Source organism: Ursus arctos, unplaced genomic scaffold (assembly GCF_023065955.2).
Source record: "Ursus arctos isolate Adak ecotype North America unplaced genomic scaffold, UrsArc2.0 scaffold_19, whole genome shotgun sequence".
Lineage (NCBI taxonomy): Eukaryota > Metazoa > Chordata > Mammalia > Carnivora > Ursidae > Ursus > Ursus arctos.
In genome coordinates this window covers 49,422,424-49,432,203 of record NW_026622863.1, presented here as the reverse complement: position 1 = coordinate 49,432,203, position 9,780 = coordinate 49,422,424, and the positions used below count along the sequence as shown (strand labels likewise).

At 56.3% G+C, this 9,780-nt stretch overlaps 1 protein-coding gene across 2 annotated transcripts; it reads left to right on the top strand.

Moving 5' to 3' along the window:
- The first annotated feature begins 1,990 nt into the window (after positions 1 to 1,990).
- Positions 1,991 to 9,025, top strand: KPTN (kaptin, actin binding protein). Of its 2 annotated transcripts, XM_026481954.4 has the most exons (12): positions 1,997 to 2,301; positions 2,622 to 2,704; positions 2,815 to 2,899; positions 2,992 to 3,046; positions 4,093 to 4,168; positions 4,290 to 4,363; positions 4,734 to 4,843; positions 4,920 to 4,997; positions 5,674 to 5,749; positions 6,502 to 6,637; positions 6,742 to 6,924; positions 8,600 to 9,025. In XM_026481954.4, the coding sequence occupies exons 1-12, from the start codon at positions 2,079 to 2,081 to the stop codon at positions 8,726 to 8,728; spliced, it is 1,308 nt and encodes a 435-aa protein (XP_026337739.1). In that variant the 5' UTR covers positions 1,997 to 2,078; the 3' UTR covers positions 8,729 to 9,025. The 2 variants fall into 2 exon arrangements, with proteins under 2 accessions (XP_044234152.1, XP_026337739.1); XM_044378217.3 differs by lacking the exons at positions 2,815 to 2,899; positions 2,992 to 3,046 and having other exon boundaries at positions 1,991 to 2,301.
- Positions 9,026 to 9,780: the final 755 nt, after the last annotated feature.

The following is a 9,780-nucleotide window of genomic DNA, read 5'->3' as shown; positions in this document are numbered from 1 at the left end:
GAGATCGATTACAGATGTCTGCCACGGGCACAGAGTGAAGGATATGTAGCACCAGAGTCTGTTTCTGCCACCCGTGACCTCAATAGTGAGTCTCAACCCTGGCTGTGCTTAAAATCATTTAAAGTACACAAGCTTGGGTCACAGCGTGATAAATTGTGATTTGGGTGAAGCTCCCCAGTCTTTTGGGGGGTTTTGGTTTTTTCCTGAAAATTCCACAGCTGAGTCACATGTGCTGCTAGGGGTGGAAATCACAGAGCAGGTCAATTCTTTCCTTCCCAACCTATAACTTCATTTATTCACTTGACAGATGTCAAGCGAATGTAGTTTAGAGGTTACTGCGTGAGGGAGAAGCAGCCTGAAGAAAACAGTCTTCAGAAGCAGAATTAGACCCCACATTCAATTGACTCGGCAAGCATCTACTAAGCACCTACAGTATGCCATGCCTGGTCTAGGCCCTGGGAATATAGCACGAAACCACATAGCCAGACCCTGCCCTCCAGGAGGTTTTGCTCACCAAATCCCGGAGTCTGGAATGGACACAAACTCCCCTTCATCACCCTCCAGATCCCACGTGCCTTTGAGAACTTTCCCCTTATGTCTCTTATGTAACAATGTCCTTGCTGCTTGGCAAAGGGGCTGGCACAGTGTTTGTGATTTCTTTTTTTTTTTTTTTTTTTTTAAAGATTTTATTTGTTTATTCGACAGAGATAGAGACAGCCAGCGAGAGAGGGAACACAAGCAGGGGGAGTGGGAGAGGAAGAAGCAGGCTCCTAGCGGAGGAGCCTGATGTGGGGCTCGATCCCAGAACGCCGGGATCACGCCCTGAGCCGAAGGCAGACGCTTAACCGCTGTGCCACCCAGGCGCCCCTGTGATTTCTAACACATAGTTACTGAATGCTTACTTGGTGTCAGGCCTTGTGGTCCAGGAGCTGGGGCTCTGACTGTGACCAAGGGAGATCTAGTCACTACCTTCACAGATCCTGCAGTCCTTGTTCATGCATGTGTGCGTGCATGCGTACTTTCTGCAGTGTGTGTGTGTGTGTGTGTGTGTGTGTGTGTTTGACAGAAGATTACTCAACGTGGCCGGACAGTTGGCCAACTCCTGTCTTCTGGAAATGATGGACAGATGTATACAGAGCCCTCAAACTCCTCATGCCCTTCTAGGGACAACACACACACACACACACACACACACACACACACACACGTGTATGAACCCCTGAAGACCCCAGAGTCAGAAACGCCAGGTTAACGTCCAGTCATATCAGAGCCACAATTTCATCCTCTGTACTTTGGGATAATAAACTCCTTTGCAGAGTTGGAAGGGTTCGTTGAGACTGATGTGTAAAGGATGACCTGGCACACAGTAAGTGCTCAATACATGCTGAGTAAATGAATGCAGAGTAACAACAGCTGGGTGGTTGTCAGGATTCAGAGGTAATCAGGGCCAACATGACTGGCACAAAGTAGGTATTCAGTGAAGGAGGTGGTTATTTGCCAGGACAGACAGATCCTTTTTCCTTGGGTAGGAATGCATTCCACCATTTTAAAGGTAAGGTGATTAAAATAACAACCTGGGGAGCTCTCTTGTTTGGATTCCACGATGGCTGCTTACCAGCTGTGCGATCGCGGACAAATTACCTCCTGTGCCCCGACTCTTGCATAAAACACAGTACCTACCTCAGCCTACTTGTGACTTTGAAATAAATCGATAGATGGAAAGCGCTTAGAACAGTTCTGGCACGTAAGGGCTACTGAGTTTTAGGATTATTGCTCTACTTCCACACAGCCCGCAGCGAGTCCCACCACCTCCCCAGTTCAGGCCACAACCGGCCTGGGGCAACCCACTCCCTGACTCTGAAAAGGAGAGGCGAGGAGCGCGCACGCGCGATGGGGCAGCCTTATAGGAAGCCCGGGCGGCCCGGCGGGTGGCCATCTTGGTAAAGGGCAGCGACGGCAGCCTCTTACGTCACCAGTCTGCGCGGCGTGCGGGCACCCGGCGGTACAGGTCGCTTCGGGAGCGGTGGGTGGGGTGGGGCACGGCGGGCGCTGCCGGGGATGAGTGGTTGAGGGGCGTGATGGGGGAGGCGGCCGTGGCCGCAGGGCCTTGCCCGCTGCGCGAGGATAGCTTCACGCGCTTCTCGTCGCAGAGCAATGTGTACGGGCTGGCGGGCGGCGCCGGCGGGCGCGGGGAGCTACTGGCCGCCACCCTTAAAGGCAAGGTGCTGGGCTTCCGCTACCAAGACCTCCGACAGAAAATCCGGCCCGTGGCAAAGGAGCTGCAGTTCAACTACATTCCCGGTGCGTGGCGCCATGGGGTTGGGGGGCCTCGAACTTGGTGTTGAGAAGGTTTCTGAGCACCGTGATGAGAATGGAATCACGGTGACTGAAAGGGATCAAGGCTGATAATCAGGAGGCATCGGTGTCAGCGGGTAGGGTTCAGGATTCCTCAGACCCGGAGGTTAGGATCCCTCCTACCACGGTTATGATGATCGGGATTCACACGGACCCAGAGATGATGGTAACTGCCAGAGATTAGTGAGCCCTAGAGGTCAGGGGTCACCGTGATGGGGGATATAGGGGTCAGGAGTCTGCCTGACGTGAACTTTGTCCCCTCCCAGTGGACGCAGAGATTGTCTCCATTGACACCTTCAACAAGTCACCCCCAAAGCGGGGCCTGGTGGTGGGGATCACGTTCATCAAGGTATCCAGGCCCTCCTCCACCTACCCATTCCTTCCTTGCGATCCCACTGCGTCTGACCCAAATCGCTCTCGCTGCCCCTACTCGCCCCTGAGGCCAGTTTCCTACCCCAGGATTCAGGGGACAAGGGCAGCCCCTTCCTTAACATTTACTGCGACTACGAGCCAGGCTCTGAGTACAACCTTGACTCCATTGCCCGTAAGTGTGGCCTCGAGGGAAGGAGGGTTGGGAAAGATGGGAGGGGGCACCTGTCGGGTCCCCAGTCCCATCTGCATGTGCTCCCCTCACAGAGAGCTGCCTGAACCTGGAGCTGCAGTTCACGCCTTTCCAGCTGTGCCATGCGGAGTATGTAAGCTGCAGGGGTAATACAACCGAGTGTGTGTGTGTGTGCGTATGTGCACACACGTGTGTGTCCTAGGGAAGCTCTAGCAAACGAGGCCGCAAACCTGCCCATAGAGCGTCAGGCTCTAGTTTTGTTTTTTAGAGCATTGTGCTTTTAAAGTGGCTGTGGACCAGCCTCGGCTCTGAACTAGGTCATCCGAGGGCTGATTGAGCACCTGTGTTCTAGACATCTAGAACTCGTAGGTTCTGGGCTTCTGGATTTGGAGCCTGGAAGATCCAGAGATGCTAAGTTTTCTAGGGTCATAAGCTCTGAGATGCCAAGATTTAACAGTTCTGCCGTTTGGTAATTCTGAGATTCTGTAGTGATAAAGTCATTCTCCTATTCCGTGTTCTCCTATTTCAAGGAGACAGAATACCATCTAGACAGACCATCTAGAAGGTGAGGTTTCTAGAATCCCAAAGTAGGAAAATTCCACTTTAGAGCTCTGAGTTCCATTCTATGACACCAGTGGTCCAGCACAGTGATTGGCCAAGTTTTTCTGTTAAGGGCCAGACCCTCTCTGTTATAACCACTCAAGTCTGCCACTGGAGCAACAAGATGGCCCTTGACACTAGTAAATAATTGTTGTAACCGTGTTTCTGTAAAACTTTTTCTACAGCAATAGAGGCTAAGTCGGATTTGGTCTGTAGGTCATAGTTTGTCAGCCTCTGGTCTAGCAGGTGAGAATTCTAGAAGCTGATGTTCTGGATTCTAGGATTTGGATGTTCTGCTATTTTCTGAGTCCGAATGTCCATGGTGGCAATTTCTAGAACTTCGAGTATTTCAAAGGAGATGGAAAACAGAACTTCTGGAACACCGGAGTTCTAGACTAAAGAGGTTCTAGTATTCTAGAACCCTACAGCCCCATGTTCCGTGCCTGAATCCATACCCAGAATGAGGATTCTAGCAGGTGAGGGCCCTGGAAACAGAAGGTTTCTGCGATTCTGAGGATGGACAGTTCTACACATGGACTCTGCCACACTTGGGCTCTAGATTTCTCTGCTTTTAGGGTCCAGGTCGGGAATCAACTGGAGACAGTGTTTCTCCTGAGCGGGAATGACCCGGCCATTCATCTGTACAAGGAGGTAAGGCAGAGGGAGGCGCGGTGGGCATGGCCCTGCCCGGGTCACCATGGGCTGGTGCTGGGTGTGAAGCTGGTCACTGACTCCCACGTGGGGGGGGGGGGGTTGGTCTTGGTTCCCCCAGAACGAGGGGCTCCATCAGTTTGAAGAACAGCCAGTGGAAAACCTCTTCCCAGAGCTCACGAACCTGACCAGTAGGTAAGAGAGCCCACTGGAAAGAGGCCCGTGGGGACCGGGGCAGGTGGCCTCAGAGAAATCAGGTGGTGGGAAAACCCTCAGGGACAGCGGGAATGCAGATGACCTCAGAGAAACTGGGCAGGGGAGGGGCGTTCAGAAAACTCAGGCCACGGATATGACTTTGGAGAAGCTGGTCAACAGTGGTGATCGCAGAGAAAGCATGAAACAGACTCAGGGAAATCAGAGAAAGAGGGCGGCGGTAGGGGTAACCTCAGAGAAATCAGACTCTCCAGCGGGGTCCCAGAGCTACAGGAAGGGGGCAGATGCCCCTGGAAAGGCTGAATATGGGGCCAGGACCTGGTGATGCCCTCCAGCTCCACTGTCCCCCCAGCGTCCTCTGGCTTGACGTCCACAACCTCCCTGGCACGTCCCGGCGACTCTCCGCCCTTGGCTGTCAGAGTGGTTATGTCCGAGTTGCCCACGTGGACCAGCGAAGCCAAGGTGACAGCCGGGGTGGGGGCCAGGACCGGGGTCCGGGGGCTGGGGGCAGAGCCCTGAGTCCTCCCCCTCCCCACAGAGGTCCTGCAGACATGGACAATCCTGCAGGACGGCCCCATCTCCCGAGTGATCGTGTTCAGCCTCTCGGCCCCTGAGGGTGAGCGCCGGGCCTGGGCTGGGGGGCGACTCTGCAAGCTCAGCTCCCCACACCGGATTCATGCCCCTGTCCCAAAGTGGCCAGCCCCTCGGCACCCCCCATCCCTCCCAGGCCCCCTCCCTGCCCTCTGTGCTCTCAGGTTTCACTTCAGCGACCTGCCCCCGTAGTCTAATCTTAGACCCTCCCTGGAGTTGAACTTCGGCCTTTGCCTTGGTGGTCTAACCATCAGTCTGCACACTGTGACTTCCTCTGATCCCCCCTCTGGCCTCTTCACTCTGTCTGTTGCTGCGATCTAACCCTGAGCTCCCCCTCACCCCCCCACTGGGGACTCCACGCTGCCCTCCTCCTTCTGCTTGGGCTCCCCTCGCCCCTGACATGTCGCTGTCACTCTTGCTGTGCCCTGGCCTTCCCTTGCTGTTTCCTTTGCCTGACCTCTGCAGGCTGCCTTCTGCCCCTCTGGTTGGTCTTCACTCCTCCCCCTCCCGCTCTGGCCTCCCACCTGCTCCTCCTTCTGGCGTCTCCCCTCACTCGTCCTCTTGTGATCTAACCTCGTCCTCTTTTGGTCTAACCTCAAAGCGTCCCTCCCTAGCACAGCTCCTCTCATGGAGCTGGGGGTGTGAGGAGGAGCCTGGAGCCTGTCCCCTTAGGCCCCGCCCCATTCGTGTCCCTTCTCCAGAGACCAGGGACCGACCACAGCAGGAGGATTATAGCGTGCTCGTGGCCAGCATGTTGGAGCCAGCCGTGGTGTATCGGTGAGGGGCCTCAGCATGAAGTCCCCTTGGGGGAGGTCGTTCAGGGCTGGGCAGGTCAAGGTGGTCGTGCCCTGGCGGGGGGGAGTGCGAATGTTTGGGTCTGGAACTTGTCGGGGCTACCTTGATGCCTTGGGGTGGGAACCGAGTTGCCCGCCCTCCCCCCGGACAAGCATGTTGACAAATGCTTATCAACTTGCTCGGCGCGTAAGAAAGCCCTGATTCGTGGTGTTGGCCGATTTCTGGGGCGTACCTGCTCCCGCCATGGTGGATTTCGAGCCACCAACATGATGTCAGCCAGCTCGCAAAATTTCTGAAAATGTCCCAATCTGCTCTCGGGAGCCAGAGCAACCCAGCTGTGGGTCCCCTGGTGGGCAGCGAAGGTGGCCAGGCTGGGATCAAGCCCCCATGGCCCCACGGAGGCCGTGTGCTCGTCCAGACTGGAGGCAGAGGTGTCACCAAAAGGAACAAAGGGGGCCTCCACGTGGGGGTGAGATGGTCCGGCCTCCAGGGGACAGCGTGGGTGTCCCTACTGGGGAATAGCAGGTTGACAATCTGGGAGGGAGCGGTTTGGGTTCCCCCTGGTGATGTGACGATGTCCAGGTCGGAGATGAGGGAGTCCGGGGGTCAGGAGGAGCAGCATGGCCCAGACCTGAGACAGGGAGCGGTGTGGGCACCGAGCCCAGGTCTGCCGCCAAGGGTGGCGGGCGCTGTGGTATGACCTCAGTCTCCCCACCGCATTCGGGGACCCTCAGGGACCTGCTGAGCCGGGGCCTCGAGGACCAGCTTCTCCTGCCTGGCAGCGACCAGTTTGACAGCGTCCTCTGCGGCCTGGTCACCGATGTGGATCTGGATGGGCGGCCTGAAGTCCTGGTGGCCACTTACGGGCAGGTGGGACCTGGGGGATGGGACCGCCGCCGCCCAGCCCCTCGCCCTCTGCCCCGCGTGCCCGTGTGATCCTCGCTCCTTGCGCTCCGCTCCCCCCGCCCCCGCAGGAACTGCTCTGTTACAAGTACTTGGGCCCAGAGTCGGGGCTCCCTGAGGCCGAGCGCGGATTCCGCCTGCTGTGGCAACGAGGCTTCTCCAGCCCATTGCTGGCCATGGCGCATGTCGACCTGACCGGAGACGGGCTGCGGGAGCTCGCTGTGGTCTCCCTGAAGGGCGTTCACATCCTGCAGGTAGCCGGGCTTCCAGGGTTGGGTTCCCCCTGAAGCAGAGACTAAGCGGGGGGTTTTGGCACACCTCTGTCGAGGGCACGCTCTCCCCAGAAACATGGAAGGGGACAGGGGAGAAGCCCCATGAGGACGTGGATTCAGGGGCCTGACCCCACGGGAGCTCTGCAAGCCTGAGCCCACCTTCCACAAGGGGACCGTGGGCTACAGGCACTCCCAGAGGAAGGAGTAACTGTTTCTGGGGGGTGCTTCCTGTTGGCCAAGGACGGTTCCCGGAGAGGGGGGCCGCTGGTCGGGAGGGCACCGTCCTGGCAAAGGGGATGCCGACGGGACATCAGTCAGCCCCTGCCCACCCTCAGCCTCCCTAACCTCAGTCCTCGGTTCCTCGCGCTTTGTCTGATTCTCTCCCTTCGCTGTAGTTTAGCCCAGATCTGCCCTCTCCCCCCACCCCCACCCCCGAATGACCTAACCTCGGTCCGTCCACTGCGGTCTAACCTCTGCCCTCCACAGCAGGCGGGGACTTACCCTCCCCTGTAGTCTAACCTCTAGCCCTCCCGCAACCAGTCTCCGGCTTTCTACTAGCATCTAACTAACCTTGAACCTTTCCGCTTTGGCCTAACCTCTGAACTTTCTGTTGTGGCCCGGCCCTTGAGCTGTGGGGTCTGTCGTCCAGCCTTCTGCTATACTTTGACCACCCTCCCCTCCCCATAGCAGTCTAACTGCCATACCCCTGTTAGGGTCTAGTAGCCAACCGTTCCAATGGTCCAAGGTCTAACCTGGAACCCTCCATTGCCACTAATATAGTCTAACCTCCGACTTTCTCCCTGTGGCCCAACCACCACCTCTCAGGCTGTGGTCTCCCTCTGTTTCCTAGCGTATTGTTTGCCTTCTCCTTGCCTCTGGTCTGCCTCCAAGACCCTTTCTGTATGGTCTAGCCTGGGTTCTTTCTCTCAGAAGCTAATGGTACTGCCTTCTCTGCAGTCTTTGCTTGGGTCTTTTCCTACAGTCCGTTCCTCAATGGAATGGTCAAGGTTAGACCTCAGCAGAAAGGAGAAAGGCTGGACCCCAGTGGAGAGGTCTGAGGTTAGACCCTAAACAGAAAGGACATAGGTTACATCCCAGTGGAAGAGGCTGGGGTCCGACTGTGGAACAAAGGATTTCCCTTTACTGTGGCCAAACCATCCCCTCACCCCTCCTGCCTCATTCAAGCCACATCACTGTAATGTCTTCTGTCTCTTCTGTTGGGTCTAGCCTTAGACCCTCCAACCAGGGTCTCACTCTGTCCCTCATGTGCCATATTCCTCTCTTTTTCACTTTGATTGGTTCCTCCTCTGCCTTATTGGCCTATCCTTTGTTGTCAAGGTCTCACCTTTGTCTCCCCCACTATGGTCTAACCTCAGCCTCACTCCCGTACAGTGTAGTGTCTCTCCCATGTTCCGGTCCTTCCCTGTCTCTTCTGAGTTCTAACCTCACACCCATACATTTGGGCCTAGGCTCTGTTCCTCCCACTGGAAATTCACTGAAGTCCTCCTGGGTCTAACCTTCACCCCATCACAGAGACCCATTCCCACGCCACACGCTGGTCTGCTCTCCGACCTCCCGCCACAGCCAAGCTCACATGTGCTCTAACCACTGTCCCTCCTGCTCTGTCTCAGCCCCGGCCTCGTCTTGTTTCCCACAGCACAGCCTGGTCCAGGCGTCGGAGCTGGTCCTGACCCGGCTTCGGCATCAAGTGCAGCAGAGGAAACATCAGTCACAGAGGCCTGGGGACAGGGCGGGTCCGGGGCCTGCTGAGACCCCCGCCTCCTGAGCTCCCACCCGCTGCCCGCCCCAGGCCCAGGGGCAGTTCACTGGAGTAATCGCCTCTAGCCATTCATGGTGGGGAAGCCTCCTGAAGGAGGAGATGGTCTCCCCAGGCCCACCAGGATGGTGGAGCTGGGAGCCCCTGCTCTGGCTGCCCCATTGTGCCCTGCAGCCCTGGCTGGCGCACTCCTGTCTCTGTACCTTAGTGTCCCCGTTTGAAAACAGGATGATCTTACCCGACCCCCGCACCTTCCGCCCCCTATGAGAATTGGTCAACCAATGATTATTGATATGTCCAGAGGAAGCAGACTTTGATTTGTCTTCATTCTTTTGTTCTGGCAAGTGTTTGACACCTGCTGTGTGCCAGGCTCGGTGTTGGGTGCTGGATTCGCCCAGAAGAATGGAGGGAGGGGCATATGGGGAGAGAAAATCCAAGGTTAGACCTAGAAGCAGAACTGAGCTGAGATCATAGTGTAGACCTCAGAGGACAGAAATGAGGTTAGAAATGAGGACCTGGCATAAAGGCTGAAGTGAACCCAATGTGGAAGAGATTGTAGAAGCCAAGGTAAAGGACTGAGGTTAGACCCCAGTGGGACACTCTGGATCTGAGGCTAGACCCCAGGGGGGTGCCCCGGATCTGAGGCTATACCCGGGGGGGCGCTCTGCATCTGAGATTAGACCCCAGTGGGGAAAATACAGAAATTAAGCCTGAAAGGAAAGGATACAGGTGGGAAAGACTACTGTGGGAAGCAGCAGTCAAATTGCAGCAGAGGGTTTAAGGCTAGACCCCCCCATAAATAATGCTGAGGTTGGACCCCCCAACAAAAATTACTGTGGTTAGACCGTGTGCCAAGGGCCAAGGTTAGACCCGACCCAGCAGAAAGCAACTGAGTTTAGATTCAAGTTGGGGCATACTGAGATGAGACCTAGGAGGGAAAGACCCCCGGGGTGTGCCATGCTGGAAAGGACCTGGGTTAAACCTGATCGAAAAGCCCAGGGGGTCCAGTGACCAGGGAGTCTGAGATAGGGCTGATTTCCCCGGCCCAAGGCTGGGCTGGC

Coding starts and splice junctions, on each gene's coding strand:
- KPTN (XM_026481954.4), top strand. CDS start 2,079: ATGGGGGAGGCGGCCGTGGCCGCAGGGCCTTGCCCGCTGCGCGAGGAT. Junction 2,302..2,621: donor GCAGTTCAACTACATTCCCG/GTGCGTGGCGCC, acceptor GTCCCCTCCCAG/TGGACGCAGAGATTGTCTCC. Junction 5,750..6,501: donor GAGCCAGCCGTGGTGTATCG/GTGAGGGGCCTC, acceptor GGGGACCCTCAG/GGACCTGCTGAGCCGGGGCC.